Source organism: Dipodomys spectabilis, unplaced genomic scaffold, assembly GCF_019054845.1.
Source record: "Dipodomys spectabilis isolate Male_0828 unplaced genomic scaffold, ASM1905484v1 ptg000085l, whole genome shotgun sequence".
Classification (NCBI taxonomy): Eukaryota; Metazoa; Chordata; class Mammalia; order Rodentia; family Heteromyidae; genus Dipodomys; species Dipodomys spectabilis.
In genome coordinates this window covers 3,055,001-3,072,021 of record NW_024870762.1, presented here as the reverse complement: position 1 = coordinate 3,072,021, position 17,021 = coordinate 3,055,001, and the positions used below count along the sequence as shown (strand labels likewise).

The following is a 17,021-nucleotide window of genomic DNA, read 5'->3' as shown; positions in this document are numbered from 1 at the left end:
CAAGCCTGTACCAGTGGCTCACACCTGTAGTCCTAGCTCCTCAGAAGGCTGAGATCTGAGGATCTAGGTTCCATCCAGCCCATGCAGACACACTGGAGAGACTCTTATCTATAGCTAACCAGCAGAAAGCCAGAAGTGGGGGTGTGATTCAAGTGGGAGAACACCAGTAAAAGCTAAATGAGGTCAAGGCCTGAATTCAAGCCCCAGTAGCAGCACACACACGGTGAAAGACTCAGTTATCGATGCTCAGTATGTGCCACCCTGCCTGCAGCGGGATTAACCCACAGGGGTGGGTTAAACGAATGATCATGAAAGCATTTGGGAACTGGAAGGCCCACCCCCAGGGCAGAGCCACTGACCCCTGTCCTGAGAGCTGTGTGAGGATCTTTGGGGAATAGCCTGGAGGATCAGGCTCTAGGAGATGGGAGGCTGGGCAGGTCAGAACAGGAAGAGGCCTGGTAGGTCATTGAACTGACTTTTTGCTCAGCAAGAACTCAGGTGGCAGAAGCACTGGGCTCTGAAACAGGGCCCAGCCCCTCTGCTCCTGTGCCCTCCCTGCAGGGTTCTGGGAGCTGCAGCTCCCTCACAACAACTTCACACTCACATTAACTCTTCATCTCCCCCGCCTCTTTTTATTGGTCCGTCATGGGGCTTGAACCAGAGGCCTGGGCACCATCCCTGAGCCCTTTCACTCAGAGCCAGTGCTCTCCCACTTTGGGCCACAGAGCCACTTCCAGTTTTCTGATGGTTTATTGAAGATCAGAGTCTCACAGCCTTTCCTGCTTGGGCTGGCTTTGAACCGTGATCCTCAGATCTCAACCTCCTGAGTAGCTAGGATTACAAGCCTGAGCTGCCACCACCTGGCTTTCCTGTCTCTCTTAAAATACAGCCCTGATCCTATAGGACCCCTGAACCCAGCCAGCCCCAGGCCCTTCTCTCCTTCCTGCCTGGGCCTAGCCAGGTTTCTGTTCTCTGGAACTGTGCAGCTTGCCCCTAGCTCAAAGGCCAGGCGTAGGCAGACCTTCCCAGCCACCCTAGACCAGCATGTTCCCAATAAGCCCCAGGACATTTGTCCTTCAGATCCCTGGTCATCGGTCACAGCTAGGTATGTGTGTCAGTCTTTGACTAATGTGGCCTGGCACATGATGGTAGGTGCTGAGCAAATATTTGTTGAACAAGTGAATGGAAGCAGCTGGCAACAGGGCCAGTCAGAGGCTGGAGGGGCTGCAAGGGCACCAGCAGCCTTAGCCTCAGAGTCCTAGGTGAGAGACTCTCAGGGGTCCCCCAGCCTGTCCCAGCCAGCAGAGCCACCCTAACCTTAGAGCCCCCTGAAGCAATGCCCTCTTCAAGTTGAGGTAGGAAAGCTCTCGACCCTCCTGGAATCTGTGCATGTAGGGGGATGGTTGTCTTTCCTTCAAAACACTTAGAAACATCTTCCCCTCTTCCCACCCCCCCAAGCATAAAAATGTGCCATACTCCTCCAAAAGAAACTGGGGACCACAGGGAAATTTAGAAGTAAGAGGACTGCGAGTGGTAGCTCGCGCCTGTAATCACAGCTACATTGGAGGTGGAGATGATAAGGATTGTGATTCAAGGCTAGCCTGGGCAAACAGCAAGATTCCATATGAATAGATAAGCCTGGCATGGTGTGGTGGTGTGAGACTGTAATCTCAGCTGAGCCAGAGCCAGAGGTTGGAGGATCACCGCTTGAGGCTAGCCCCAGGCAAAGAGTACAAGACACTACCCAAAAACCAGCTACAGCAAAACCCCAGCTGAGAGCCTGGCTCAGGTGATGGAGCCCACAGGAGGCTCCGAGTTCAAATCCCAGCACTGCTCCCCCAGTGACAGTGTGGACCGTGTCCTAAACAATTTCCCTTTGGTGTGAAGACAGGTGTTGTTTACGCGTCTGTTTGTAAAACTGTGGGTGGCCACAGGCAGAGTTAGGCAGTGCTTCATCCTCCCAGGCGCCTCTTCCTGCTCAGGGAAGGTGGGCAACTCACTGAGCCTCCCCCCAACACACACACACACACACACACACACACACACACACACACACACAGGCAAGAGTCTGGGTGTCCATCCAGCTCCTCTGCAGGCTGACCCTTGCGGTGACTAGAATCGTGGAAGGGCCAGGGTGGCCTCCACCTGTCCTTTCTCTCAGGCTCCAGTGCCCTGAGCAAAACTAGCCCCAGGCCATTCAGGGTGGAGTGCTGGCCTCAGATGGCTGCTGGGGTGAGTCTGGCCTGGCTCCTGCACCCCCTGAGGAGATGGGGTGACCTGGATTGCCAAATGGGAAGCAGCAAGCACAGAGGAGCCACTGACCTGGAAAATCGGGGCACTGGATCAACACCCAGATTCCTGGTTGATAGCAAAGGTTGGGAAAGAATCCCGTGGGCCATCTGAGGAGGAAGCCTCCCGTCCCCCATCTCCCTGCTGATCCAAGCCACAGGTCGGGGCACCGGACGCCCTCAGCCAGGGCGCAGTGGGACAAGGACAGCGAGACGTGGAGCAAAGCGCCCCGGCAGGAACTCCCTGACCGCGCTCTCAGGGCTGGCAGGGGTCAGGGTCTGTCAGGGCCCCGGTTCAGAGAGCTGGCACACGTGGAGGCAGCACGCATATCTAGCCTGCACACAGCCTGGGTCAGCGATCCTGGCCATTTAGGTGACAAGTTCTGAGGACGCAGCGTGCCCCCAGCTCACAGGGCACAGAGCCAAGGGTCTCAAGCCAAGCCTGACCCACAAGTTGCTCAACTGCACGTTAAGGAGCACTGCAAACTGAGCCTCTGGCCAGTGTAAGACAGCTTTGCCTCCTCCGTGTTTGCACCCACTAGAGGCACCGTGCCAGGCGCTGGGGACCCACGTCACAGGACTGAGGACTTTCTCCAGAAACTGACAGCGGGGCGCGCCGGGGCAGGCAACGGGCGGTGCACATTTGCTGAGTGACAGAGTGGAGGAGCTGACTGCCACTAGTCCAGGAGAGCTGGGTGAAGGGGAGGCGCAGGTAGGTCTTGAAGGAGAGGGACAGAGAGGATGGCGCTCCAGGCCAGCACCAGCACGAGCTCCATGTTCAGATGCGATGCTGGAGCCCAGGGCAAGTAGCAGGCAGAGCAGAGATTGCTGGAGAAGGGGCAGGGACCAGAGCCTGTGGCTGGCTTTACTGGGACCCAGGACTTACTGTCTGGCAGGAATAGCCAGAGGGTTTTAACCAGGTTGTCCTGGACAGAAACAGCTGGAGACTGGCAGGATTCAGGAGGATCCAGAGGTGGGGAGACCCCGCCAGACAGGGACCTGCCAGCTGTAATCCAGTCTTACCTAGCACCGTGTGAGGCTCACAGCCTAGGAGCTAAGATGTAAATCCTGCGCCTGCCATTACTGTGTGGCCTTAAGCCAGCTCCTCTCCCTCTCTGTGCTGCTATTGCCTCATCAGCTAAACGGGATAAGAATAGATAGTCCTGACTCAGGGTTGTAAGAATTAGAAGTGTCATCGTGCACTTCCTGCCTGGTGTGCCGGAAGGCCTAGGAGAATGGCAGCTGGCGCCGTGGTGACAGAGGTGGTCCCCTGCCCGCAGCTGTGTTCGAGGAGAGCCCCTCAGGCAGCACCGCCTGGCAGATGGACCGTGGTGGTCCCGGTCACTGTGGGCAGGGCCGGGGCATTCTCACTGAACACAGCCTGCTGCTGCAGCAGGAAGAGCACTTGGGGGCTTCCCAGGTAGCCTGCTTGCCCTTGACCGGAGACCATGCATCCCTGAGCTCTGGGCCACCTGGGGTTCCGCTCCTTAACCAACTGCCCACAAAATGCACCTGTCTGCGGGAGCTGGGTGGAGCAGCGCCCGGCCTGCACCCCTAGAGGACAGGCGCACATGCACACACGAGAGCCAGACGCATTCCTGCACTGTCTCGTGGGCTGCAGGGCCTCAGGCTCCAGCCTTTGGTGGGCAAGGCTCCAGGCCAAGGGGCTCCTGGCCCTGGCCGGCTGCCAGGGAGGGGCGGAGGCCGCCCGCAGAGGAGCACAGGCAGCAGCCAGGGCTTTGCCTGCCCACGTGCAGATTAAAGCTCATGCCATGCCGGGCTGTTTTCACTGGCAGGGTGGAAGGGAGGAGCGGAGGGCCTCACAGGAACGCTGGTGGGTGGGGTGGCAGCGGCCTGTGAAAAGCCAGCTGAGTGCCTGGCCGTAGGGTTGTTCCTGAGATCAGCTGCAGATGAGCAGTCAGAGCTGTGGAGGGCGTCTGGCAAAAGGCAGGATGGGCTTCCTAAAATGCGTAATGCAAATTGTAAGTAAAAGACAAGCCATCGAGTGCAAAGATAACAATATAGTTCACAGGATGGGTGCACATTTGGTTCCTAAACATAAAAAAGTAAGTTTAAGATGGCTCTAACAAAAATACACATTAAAACAACACTGGGCTGGGCACTGGTGGCTCACATCTGTAATCCCAAGACTACAAGGTGGGCTATAGCTAGATCTAAATGTGAAACAGCCCAGGGAAAGGTGTGAGTTTGCAACAGCCCGATGACTCTGCCCCTTGCCCTCTGGCTGTGTCCTTAAGAGGTCACAACCCAGACTAGCTGAGCTACTCAAGATAGAGCACCTGAGTACTAAATGGAAGGCAGGCAAGTTCAAACCTCAGCTCCACAAAAAAGAAAAATAGGGCACAGCCAGAAGTGACAACTTGGGCTGAGAGAAAAGTCAGTATGAAATCAAAAATCCTAACCAGAGTCCAGAACTGCATCTGATCCCAAGCAGGTGTGTGTGGTGTACTTCTGTAGTTCTAGCCACTCAGGAGTTAGAGGCAGGAGAATCTCCAGTTTGAGGGTAACCTACCGGCCAGGTGGGCGCCAGTGGCTCATGCTTATAATCCTACCTTCTCAGGAGGCTGAGATCTGAAGATTCTGTTTTGAAACCTGGTTTTATTCTGATTATAAAAAAAAGGTGTCTCTGTGTCTTCATTTTGCTTTTTTGTGTTGGTCCTGTAGCTTGAACTCAGGGCCTGGGTGCTGTTCCTGAGCTTTTGTGTTAGTACTCTACCACTTGAGCCTCAGTGCCGCTTCCAGATTTTTTAGTGGTTAAAATAAAAGTTTCGGTCGGCTGGGAAGGTGGCTCAGTGGTAGAGCGCTTGCCTTGCATGCATGAGGCCCTGGGTTCCATTCCTCAGTACCACATAAGCAGAAAAGCCAGAAGTGGCAATGTGGCTCAAGTGGTAAAGGGCTAGCCTTGAGCTGAAGAGCTGAGGGACAGCGCACCCAGGCCCCACGACTGGCAAAAAAAAAAAAAAAAAAAAACCTGAAAAAAATAAAAGTCATAAACTTTCCTGCCCAGACTGGCTTTGAACCAGAATCCTCAGATCTCAGTCAACTGAGCAGCTGGAATTACAGGTGTGAGCCACGGTGCTCAGCTCAGTGTTGTTTTAATGTGTATTTTTGTTAGAGCAATCTTAAATTCACTTTTTTATGTTTAGGAACCAAATGTGTACCCTTCCTGTAAACTATATTTTTATCTTTCTCCTAGATGACTTGTCTGTTACTTATAATTTGTTTTACTCATTTTAGGAAGTTAGCTTTTGGATAAAATTTGCAAATGTTTTTCTGTTTGTTGTCTTATGGTTTTTACTGTTTACAGTGTTTATCTTAATGTAATCAATCTTTTACCCATAATCTTTAGCCTATAAAGTTCTTTTGAGTTTAGTGCCATGCATAACTCTGAACAATGTATAATTTTATTCACATAGTTTCCTGTATCTTGTGTATTTTTGTTTTAACGTCTGTCATCCTAGCTTCTTGGGAAGCATAACTAGAAGGATTTCATCCAGGCAAAAAATGAGCCCTCAGGGCTGGGAAGGTGGCTCAGTGGTAGAGCGCTTGCCTTGCATGCCTGAGGCCCTGGTTCGATTCCTCAGCACCACATAAGCAAAAAGAAAAAAGCCAGAAGTGGCGCTGTGGCTCAAGTGGTAGAGCGCTAGCCTTGAGCTGAAGAGCTGAGGGACAGTGCCCAGGCCCAGAGTTCAGGCCCCACGACCGGACCCCAAAAAAATGAGCCCTCAAAACACAAAGGTCATGACTCAAATGGCACAATACCTGCCTTGCAAGCACAAGGCTGGGAGTTCAAACCCTGGTATAGAAGAAAATAGTAAATAAAGTTTCCAGCGGTGGTGCTCCAGCCTACCCCGTTCCCACCACCCTCCCACTCTGCATTTCCTTCAGCCTCCTCTCTCCCCTCTTCCCAGGCTGACAGGAACCGCCCTGTGAGGTCCATCTGCGCTCAGACCCAGACCCAGACGATGCCAGAGCTATGACCAGGCCTGCAGGCGTGGCGCCGAGCGGAGATCAGCCATGGAGCAGCCACAGGAGGCGGCCCCTGAGGTCCGGGAAGAGGAGGAGAAAGAGGAAGAGGCAGCGGCCGAAGGAGCCCCGCTTCCTTCTAGCAGCAGCTGCACAGGTGAGGGGGTGGGCAATCCCCGCTCTTGGTGAACAACACCAGGTGGGTGCAGTGTGCGGACAGTACCCCACCCCTACTGCTCACCAGCCGCGGGCACATTGTACCCATTCATTCTGGAAAACAGGGTTGGTAGGCAACATGGACGGGGCATCTGTGAGAATTCACAGGGGTGTGTAGTGCAGGTGCCACCCCTGCTACCAGCAGGCACCCGGGCCTGCATTAGCAGTGCGCCAAGATAGGGAGCAGCCCTGCGATTGTCCTGAGCAGTGGCAATGCTCACCTCAGACAACCTGGTGCCAGTTCCATGTGTCACTGTTGAGGGGCATTGACATCAGCTGTGCTGCCACACAGCTAGATGGCTATGATGGCAGGTGCTTCCACAGGGCAGGCAGGTCACTGTCACAGTGCTCTATTGGTGGCAGTGTGTGTACGCATTGTCTCCCCTGGTTGCTCCAGGCCCTCCTCTTGGGCACCTGTTTTTCCCTGCTGCTCAGCCTCGCCTCTCTGCTCTCGCCAGTGCCTCAGGCCAGCACCACCAGCTGCTCCTGCCCCCGGCCCCGTGGCACTGGGGTCATGAAGGGTTGGTCTACAGTAGAGACCCCAAGCTTGCTCCCAGCCCCCGCGGAGTCTACCTCGGGCAGGCAGAGAGGTGGTGTCAAGTGAAGGTAGAGATGTTGGGGTAGGGCAGGCTCCTGCCGGGGCTCACAGCCAAACGAGGCCCAAGTCCTTGAGCCATGCCACCTCGAGCCTGCAGAGCAAGTTTTTTCCTCTTTCGGAAGCAGGTAGGCTGGGGTGAAGGAGAGCCATCCCGCAGTCCTGATCTACCTGGACACTGGGCATGACTAAGCAGGTCAAGTCCCAGCTAGGACCAGAGACAGAATTGCATCTCCCACACCCAGAATAGTCCACTTGGTTAGTGGTGGCCAGGATGGCTCTGGAAGACCCAGCCTCTGTCAAAAGAGGGGGGGTGGCTGGCCCACAGTGATGATTCCCCCCAGACCTGAGAAAGGCAAAGAGGGTTGAAAAGCCCAAGAAGAGGTTGGAGCCAGCAATGAGCTGGGGTTGTCAGGAGGGCGAGCTCACAGCCAGGCTCCCCTCATCTTCCCCCTGCACCCCTGCCGATCAGGGCGTCCGTCCTCAGCTTTCTCATGCCCCGTCCTTGGGACCTGTGTCACGCTGGGAAGTGGCCGTGTTCACATGCAGGCCAAAGTGCAGGGGCTTGAGCAGGAGTGAGCAGGCAGGCGTGGTGACGTCATGGATGGGATTCCGGGTGTGGTGAGTGAGCAGGGCAGCATCTGCCCACGCACGCACTCAGTGCTGTGCCTTGATCTGGTGTTCACTTCCTATTTATTCGTCAATGGGTGAAATGGAGGAATGAAGGCTTCCTGCTCCGTCATTGCTTCATATCCCCAAATGGGAAGTCTGTGACATATACAAACTTCCTGTCTTCTATAGGAGAGGTCCCTGGTGAACAGGACCAGTGGTCAGAAAACACAAAACGGAGTTTGCTCCGACCAATGATCAACGAAGGCATATTAAGATGAGATGTCACTTGGTCTCTCGGGCTGGCGGAGGGGCTGTGATCACTGTTGGCCAGGGGCAGGGGCTGGTCCTTGGCCACCGAGGGTTGCAGGGAGCGTGCTATTCATTCTTTTCACCCTGCAGCTCCCTCGTAGTACAGGGCCCCCCCCCACGGAAGCACGTACTGCAGCCCTGGGACTGCCCTGCTGCTCCCAGAAGCTGAGTGGAAGACAGTCTGTGAGGATCTGCCTGGGTCGGCTGGCCCCAGGCCACTGGGGGATTCCCTGTAGTCACTGACAAGGGCAAGAAGGTCTGTGGTACCTCTACCCTGAGAGTCACAGAAGGTACTAGAACGTACAACAAAGGGCAGTGAGGCGAACCTGGTGTCCTGGGTTTGCCCGTCATTAGACACTGCCCAGCCCTGGGTGTTTTCTCAACAAGCTGCAAGACTTTCCTCATTTAATAGAAGTGCCTTTACTGCTTTTTCTTACAAAGTTAAAACAAACCATTGAAAGGATTGAAAGGGAGCTAGCGGCGAGGGAGCCCAGAGACAAGCCCAGGAGAGCTTTGAAAGCCACACAAGCCAGAGCAGGGATGCCAGGTCGCCACTGCGGGCTGTGGCTTGGCCAGTCGCTTCCACCCCTCCATCTTTGGTTCCCTATTCTGCCCCCATGAGCTTATAACTTTGACCCCAGTGTCCCCTCGGGGACCGGAAAGGAACCTGGAAAGAGTAGAAAGGTGACATCGCTGCTTTCCCCCTGACCCCGCATGCTGCCTTGACCCGGTCCCGCACAGACCCAGTGCCCCCAGCACCAGTGCCACCTCCACGTCCTCACCCCAGGAGACAGGCAGGACTGACCTGCTGTCTGCATGCCGCAAGCCTCCTTCCCTGCAAGCACTTGGCGGTGCCCAGGCAAGGCCAGGCTCTGTGCCCAGGCTGACCACTCAGTGACAGACAAGGCTACGTATCCCCTCCCCCTCCCTCCCCCATTGCCCAGTCTGGGTGGACAGGACAACAGAAGCAAGGAACTGCTTGGTACCTCAGCCCAATTGCCCTGACTTCAGGAGTTAAACAGTACCTGAAGCCTGAGGATCCCGCCTGCAAAGCAGATCCACCCAGCTGGGTCCTCCCGGCTGCCTGTGGGAGGGTGCTCATCACACTTGACTTGTCATCAAAGATGGCAAAACTGATACTTCTCTCTCTTGTTTACACTGAATCTAAGCATTGGGTGATGACCTAGAGTTACCCTCAGCAGTGACATTGGGTTGTCGTTTAAGGCATGTGAATGGATGGGGGGGGGGGGGGCAGTTCAGTTGTTCTAGGCCATTGACGGCAGAGCCCTTTTACTACCCCAGTCGGTTTCTCCCAGTGTGTCCACGTCCCAAGCTCAAGTCCAGACTTAGATCTCTGAGACACCATTTCATAGATGAGAAAGCCAAGAGCCACAGGGCTACAGCTTGGGCCCCAAGACCTTGCTTTTACCTCAGGACCGCTAGCTAAAATGTGGTAGAGCTGGGATTTGAACTTGGGTCTCATGGTCCAAGTCCTGTCCTGAAGCCAACAACTTGGAGGTGGTTTACCACTGAGCCCAGAGAAGGAGGCAGACTTCCCTAGCAGACACCGCGCTGGCTCCGTCTGGAGTCCTGTGGCACGATCTGCCCTTCCTGCGGCTCCTGCTCTCTATCTTGTATTTTGGTTTTCTTGTTTATTCGTTTGTTTGATGGTGAGTACTGGAGTTCAGCTCAGAAACTCATGCTTGCTAAGCAGGCACTCTACTGCTGAACCATGCCGCCAACCATTTTTGCCCTGGTATTATTAAGATAGGATCTCGTTCCTGCCTATGTGCGTGTCTGTACTGCAGTATTTCTGCATGCACCATCATACCCAGCTTCTTCTCCTGACATGGAGTCTCATGGACCTTTCTGCCCAGATTGACCAGAACCAATAGTCTCCCAATCTCAGTCTCCCACATAGTTGTGAGGACAGACATGTGCCACTGTGCCCAGCTATGGGTCCCCTAAACTTTTCTACCCAAACTGGCCTTAAATTTCAATCCTTCCATTCTCAGCCTCCCAAGTAGCTAAGATTACAGGCATGAGGTACTGGTGCCTGGCTGCTGTCATTTTTCTAGTCCCCTTTCTTCCCCTCCCCCATCCTCTCCCCTTTTTTTCTTTCCTCTCTCCCTCCCTGACATGCTAGGGAAGCACTCTATCACTGTGCCACTCTGCCCAGCCCTCCTTATCTCTTACCTCTCTTATCTGAGGGCAGGGTCAGGTCCTGCCCTGCACCCAGCAGGTGCTCACCTAATGTCTGTTGGTAGAAGAGGTGGCAGTGACACACGCACAGCTAGCAGCAACCAATGACCTGACACTCACCCAGCCTCCAGTGCCACAGAGGAGAAGGAGGTAGGCACTACCAGGAAATGTGACCAATCAGTAGCCGAGACGGGCCCTGAGACCCAAAGGGAGTGTGGTGAGAGACCGTGTTCTGAGCGAGGCCCAGGGCCAATAGGGCCACAGACGGACATGCGCACACAGTGCCCTGAGCCAAGGAGGAAGTGCAGGGGCCTTCCTGCCAGCCTGCACAGCTCTCCACAAAAGGCTTTTGTTCGTCTTAGCACCCTGTCTCCCAACACCAGCTCCTGTGAGTTTAATGCCCCCAGGACTGGGGGTCCTGCGAGCTGGGGCAGGATTCCCGCCCAGGGAGCTTGAAGACATTGATTTCCCCGGAGCCACCATGCCCACCCACCATGGCTCCAGCAGTGCAGGGATCTTGGCGTGGACTGCAGTGCGCCCTGCCTGTGGTCCTACATCGAGTGGACAGTGCTTGGTGATGAACAGCCGTTCATAGCCTATGGGTGAGGACAGGTGCAGAGAAGCCTGGGGTACCCCCAGCCCCCAGCACCTGTCTGGGTCAGCGAGAGACCCACACTCCTGGTTGTGGGGCCAAAAGGGGGTTGGACCCTTGGAGTGACTAAAGTCGGAAGGTAGGGTGCTGGGTCAGGTCAGGCCATTTGAGGGACTTGTGTCACCCCTAAACTTCAGCCAGGAGGGTAGCAGCACTAGGGCCAGAGGGGGCCCTCCTGGGAACCTGGGGGAACAAGAGCCATCAGGGAGGGGAGCGGGGATGAGGAGAGCCAGGGCTACTTGGCCTGTGTCAGGAGACGAAGGGCTGTAGGCCGGGGCAAGGTCCCCATGGCTTGGCTGGATTGTTGTCCAGGGCTCCTGCTCGGATGGCTGGTTCCTGATTTGGGATCCGATGCCTGCCTGTAAGATCCCTGAGCCATCCCAGGAGCAAGGACAGACAGGCGGCGGCATGGCAGAGATAGGACAGGGGGGTCAGGAGACCAGGCCTCAGGGAGCCCTCCTGCGAGGCTTGGAGAAGACTCACAGGTTCTCACTGAGTGACGTAACAGCACACCTGCCCCGCAGCTGTGCCCTCCCCCGTGCTCCCTGAAAGTGCTCTCAGCACCACCGTGCTCTCCCGTGCTCCCTGTGGGTGCTCCTGACACCACAGAGAAATCTGCACATTCAGTAGGAAAATGGGAAAGTCAGTATGTTGCTCAGTCAACTTCAATACTCGTGCTCTGTGTGGAGCAAGTTTTAAGGGAGAAGTTTGAGGTTCTGGGGAGATCTACCCTGTCATCCCTAGAGTCCTCACAGGGATGGGGGGCCCTGGTAGGGGGCTGGCTCTGTGCCTCACACCACCTATACAGGCAGTCTCTAAACTGGGACAGCTGCTTGCTGAGGAGCAGCTGCAGATTCTGCCCACAGTGCTCCTGCCACAGGAGGGCCGGGGCAGGAAAGACTGGGCTGTTGGGTACTGAGCACCTGCCTGCTGGGTGTCGGGCTGTGGGAGAAAAGCTCTGGTGGCTTTGCCCATGCCCCCAGAGAAATGTCCTTAGCTGCATGCCAGGTGAAGAAATGCCTCCCAAAGGCCCTCAAAAGCCCCCAACGTGGGCTCTTGCTGCCGCCGGGCCTCCAGGGGTGCCGCGCTGCAGCCCCTCTGTCCTGTGTCCCATGTCCGCAGACCTCTCCCAGAGCGCCTCGCCACCTTCGCTGCTGGACCAGCTGCAGATGGGCTGTGACGGGGCCTCGGGCGGTGGCCTCAACATGGAGTGCCGCGTATGTGGGGACAAGGCATCAGGCTTCCACTACGGCGTCCACGCGTGCGAGGGGTGCAAGGTATGGACTGGGGGCCACTGGCAATGGTGGGGGGGGGGGGGGAGGCGTGAAAATACCCACTACACAATCCCCTGGGCCTTGCAGCCTGAACGCTGGGCCCCGCAGGAGGGATTTCTTTGCCAGGCCTGTCCTGCAGGGGACCTGCCTGCTACCCCAGCCGCTCACTCGAAATCTGTGTGTGGCCAGCGCCCCCTGGGGCCCGGGCTCCAGAAGGCAGGCAGGACCTGCCTTCCTATGTGGAATCTCAAGGCTCAGAGAGGTTCTTTGAGATAAAAGGAAACACTTCATTTCTTCTTTTTTTTTTTCTTTTTTGGTCATGGGGCTTGAACTCTGGGCCTGGGCAAAGTCCCTGAGTGCTTCAGCTCAAGACTGGTCCTCTACCTTGAGCCATAGTACCACGTCTGGTTTTCTGATGGTTTATTGGAGATAAGAATCTCACAGACTTCCCTGCCCAGGCTGGCTTTGAACCGTGATCCTCAGATCTCAGCCTCCTGAGTAGCTCAGATTACAGGCATGTACCACTGACACCTAGCTTACATTTCTTTTTCAGTGGACTTCTGAGTTTTTCTTCCTAGCTGCATACCCATCAATACCCCACAGGTTGGGCTGGAGGCATGGTTCAAGTGGTAGAGCCTCTGCTTAGCAACTTGAGCCCTGAGTCCAAGCCCTAGTACAAAAAAAAATCTTTTCATAAAGCTACCACTTGTAGAATACACAGAATCAGATACATGTATGAATAAATCAAGGTAGCCATGATACAATTTTATGTTCCCAAACTAAGAAACTTTAATGAATATGGTATATAATTTTAATTATAAAGAAGTTTTTGTGGCCGGGCACCAGTGGCTCATGCCTGTAATCCTAACTACCCAGGAGGCTGAAATCTGAGGATCGTACTTCAAAGCCAGCCTGGGCAGGAAAGTCTGAGAGGCTCTTATCTCCAATTAACCACCAAAAAAACAGACGTGGTGCTGTGGCTCAAGGGGTAGAGCACTCGCCTTGAGCTAAAGAGCTGAGGGACAGCACCCAGGCCCAGAGTTCAAGTCCCACAATCAACCAAAGAAAAAATAAGCTTTTGATTCCCCTCCAAAAGCTCTCATCCCCAGCACTTACAAATCACAGCAGTCAGAGCCCTACAGGTGACCAGCCCTGGGCGCTCGCGCCCGGCACTCACCTCCCCCCTCAATGCCCAGGGCTTCTTCCGCCGCACGATCCGCATGAAGCTGGAGTACGAGAAGTGCGATCGGAGCTGCAAGATCCAGAAGAAGAACCGCAACAAGTGCCAGTACTGCCGCTTCCAGAAGTGCCTGGCCCTGGGCATGTCGCACAACGGTGAGAGCGCCAGCGTGGCCGGAGGGGTGCCTAGAAAGTGCTCGGGGCACACCAGAGCTGCGCATCCGGACCAGGGTCTCAGAGCCTGAGACCTGCCACTGCCCCAGACCGGCACCCTCGCTGGGTCCAGGCTGGGCCATGTCCACCTCTCTGTAGCTGTGGCTTCCCTGCTTGGCCCATAGGGTTACTGAGAATAGACCCCAGCTGAGCCGTGTTGGGCCCCCTGCAGATCCCTGTCATCTGACCCCAGGACTCCCCCCAACACCCCCACCCCAATCTCCTTACCCAGCCCCATGTCCTCCAGATCAGACACTTGATTATTTTATTTATTTTTATGTTTTGTTGTTCATAGGGCTTGAACTGAGGGCCTTGGGTGCTCATGTTCCTGAGCTTTTTTGCTCAAGGCTAGCACTCTACCACTTGGAGCCGCAGAGCTCTACTTCCAATTTTCTGGAATTTAATTGGAGATAAGTGTCTCAGGGACTTTCCTGCCTGGACTGGCTTTGAGCTGTGATCCTCGGATCTCTGCCTCCTGAGTCGCTAGGGTTGCAGGCGTGAGCCACCGATGCTGGGCTCAAGACACTTGTTTACATCACCACAGTGGTCAGCTACTGGACCAGCCTTCTCTTGAAGGAGCCCTAACTTCCTCATACCCTAGAGGGTGGCGAAACACAAGTCTGCTGTCAGCAGCTTTAGTGGTGGGATCTGGCCCTGTCCCAGTGGGGGCCTGGGAGGGGCCTTGGGAGGCCTGAGTGGACTGAATTCTTCCCTCCCAGTCTCCCAGGCAAGCCAGATCCTGCTCCGTCACTAATGACGGCATACTGTGTGACCCCCATAGTGCTTACTGTGCACATACTCTCCTTTAACTGTTCCAGTCACACAGTTAAGTTTTAAGAGTGTCAGCCCATCTTGCCCAATAACAAAGAAAAAGCTGAAGTAGCCAGTCCCAGTGCCAAGCAGGGACACAGGTGCACACCTTGGCCACCAAAGTGTCTGCCTGGCTACCAAAGTGTCTGCTGCTGCCCTAGTCTAGACAGCACAGATCTACAATGGCTACTCCAGCATCACCATCTTCTCCACTGAGGGCCCCAGGCTCAGCAAGGATGGCTCTGTCTTCTACCTGTGTGCCTTTAGAGAAACTGGGAGGTTACAGGTGCTGGCTCCTGCAGTCTCTCAGTGATTACCCCTACCTGTGCAGCCATCCGCTTTGGCCGGATGCCGGAAGCTGAGAAGAGGAAGCTGGTGGCTGGGCTGACGGCCAGCGAGGGGCACCAGCACAACCCGCAGCTGGCTGACCTGAAGGCCTTCTCCAAGCACATCTACAACGCCTACCTGAAAAACTTCAACATGACCAAAAAGAAGGCCCGCAGCATCCTCACTGGCAAGTCCAGCCACACAGCGGTGAGTGTCACTGCCCGCCCTGGCCACGTCCCCTGCTGCCAGCTGCCTGCCTCCTGGGAGAACTAGGCCTCCTCCGTGCCCTGACGGCGGTACAGGAGGGGGTGTGGGGGACAAGCGGGCAGGGGTCCCCTGAGGCCTGGCTTTGATCGGGCCTGGTTTTCAGCCCTTTGTGATCCACGACATCGAGACACTGTGGCAGGCGGAGAAGGGCCTGGTGTGGAAGCAGCTGGTGAACAGCCTGCCACCCTACAAGGAGATCAGCGTGCACGTCTTCTACCGCTGCCAGTGCACCACGGTGGAGACTGTGCGGGAGCTCACCGAGTTCGCCAAGAGCATCCCCAACTTCAGCAACCTCTTCCTCAACGACCAGGTGACACTCCTCAAGTACGGCGTGCACGAAGCCATCTTTGCCATGCTGGCCTCCATCGTCAACAAAGACGGGCTGCTGGTGGCCAACGGCAGCGGTTTCGTCACCCATGAGTTCCTGCGCAGCCTCCGCAAGCCCTTCAGCGACATCATCGAGCCCAAGTTCGAGTTTGCCGTCAAGTTCAACGCCCTGGAACTCGACGACAGTGACCTGGCTCTCTTCATCGCCGCCATCATCCTGTGTGGAGGTGAGTGAGCGGTGAGGCAGGAGGGCCTGCCTGCAGCCGGGCTCGGGGCTGTGACGGCAAGGCCGGCATAGGCCGTGCAGGACCCGTGCCATCTGGTGCAGATGGGGCACGGAGGGAAAGGATGAGGAACACCGCCACGCTCACGGGGTTCATTTGTAGGTGGTGGGGAGATTTCTCCAATTTGCCTGCACTTTTCAGATGGCAGCGCAGTAGGTACAGGTGTTGGCTGTTCTGATAGATTGTAACGCGTCTGGCCCTCACAGCGGCCTCGCGCAGGAGGCAGTGCTCCCCCTGTTTTACGATGAGGAAGCAAGCTCGGAGGCCAAGTAACCTGTCCAGAGCATCAGGAGGAGACTTTGAAACTGGGCGCCAAATCTCCCTCCATGATGCATCACTCCCCTACCCAATCAAGAAAAAAACAAAAAACAGAAACCGTATCAAGAAACAAGGTGGGAGGGGACATGGGCAGGCACTAGAACATTCGGTGGAGCCGATGCTGGCAGAACAGGCTCAGGTCTCTCCCCTCGGCCAGGTCCCCTGTGCAGTAGGGAAGCTCCTCCTCCCGCCAGACTCCATGAATGCCTGTGTCCCCACAGACCGGCCAGGCCTCATGAACGTGCCACAGGTGGAGGCCATCCAGGACACCATCCTGCGCGCCCTCGAGTTCCATCTGCAGGCCAACCACCCCGACAGCCAGTACCTCTTCCCCAAGCTGCTGCAGAAGATGGCTGACCTACGGCAGCTGGTCACTGAGCATGCTCAGATGATGCAGTGGTTGAAGAAGACCGAGACTGAGACCTTGCTGCATCCCCTGCTCCAGGAGATCTACAAGGACATGTACTGAGGCTGCCCTAGGCCCCCTGGGGAGCCCCTGTGTGGGACTGTTCCGTGGACCAGCCCACGAGCACTCAGTGCAGCCCGCACTACCGGGCACACTCCACTCCAGACACATGAAGCCCTGGCTCCCGGCCTTCCTCTCCTCCGCCCGGCTCCCAGATCCTTCTGTCTGCTGTCTCCTTTCCCAGTCCTGTCTTCCTGATGCCTCCACTGCTTCCTTGCCCTCTGCTTGTCTCCCTCCTCCTCGCTGCCTTTCCGTCCCCACACTGGTCCTCTGTTGGCACTGTCTCACCAGCCGCCTTGGACAGGACCTCCGCCTTTGCTCCTGTCTTCCCAGGAGCACCCCGCCCCTGGGCCGCCCCTCGTCCTGCTCCTGCAGGCCTAGGGCCTCGCCTCTGTCGCCTGTCTTCATACAAAAGATTTGAGCCATACGAAAAAACACTACACTGTCTGGGCCTGGCTTTCTGGGTCCAAAGAAACACTATGCTGCCTGGGCCTGGCTTCCTGGAGGAGCCTGCCTGGACTGACTGCAGCCACGCCCGTGGCCACGGGGTCGCAGGGGGGGGCAGTGGGCAGGGGGACTGGGTGGGGGGGCCAGATGCTTTCCTCAAACCCGCCCTTGCCCAAAGCCACGGCCGCCTGTCTCTTCTTCATGCCAGTTTTCTAGGTCACTGTTGTTCATAGACCGATGCTAGCTAG

General features: G+C 56.0%; 1 protein-coding gene across 2 annotated transcripts in view; it reads left to right on the top strand.

Moving 5' to 3' along the window:
• The window catches only part of Ppard (peroxisome proliferator activated receptor delta), a 58,645-nt gene that overhangs the window by 37,414 nt on the left and 4,210 nt on the right, over positions 1–17,021 (top strand). The window contains exons 3-9 of one of the 2 annotated variants that reach the window (XM_042684304.1): positions 6,221–6,432; positions 11,984–12,138; positions 13,332–13,470; positions 14,669–14,871; positions 15,035–15,485; positions 16,082–16,370; positions 16,413–16,865. In XM_042684304.1, coding sequence (XP_042540238.1) covers positions 6,327–6,432; positions 11,984–12,138; positions 13,332–13,470; positions 14,669–14,871; positions 15,035–15,485; positions 16,082–16,329 — 1,302 coding nt within the window. In that variant the 5' untranslated portion in view covers positions 6,221–6,326 and the 3' untranslated portion in view covers positions 16,330–16,370; positions 16,413–16,865. Of the gene's footprint in view, positions 1–6,220; positions 6,433–11,983; positions 12,139–13,331; positions 13,471–14,668; positions 14,872–15,034; positions 15,486–16,081; positions 16,371–16,412; positions 16,866–17,021 lie in introns of those variants that run through there. The other variant, XM_042684305.1, reaches the window with a different exon arrangement.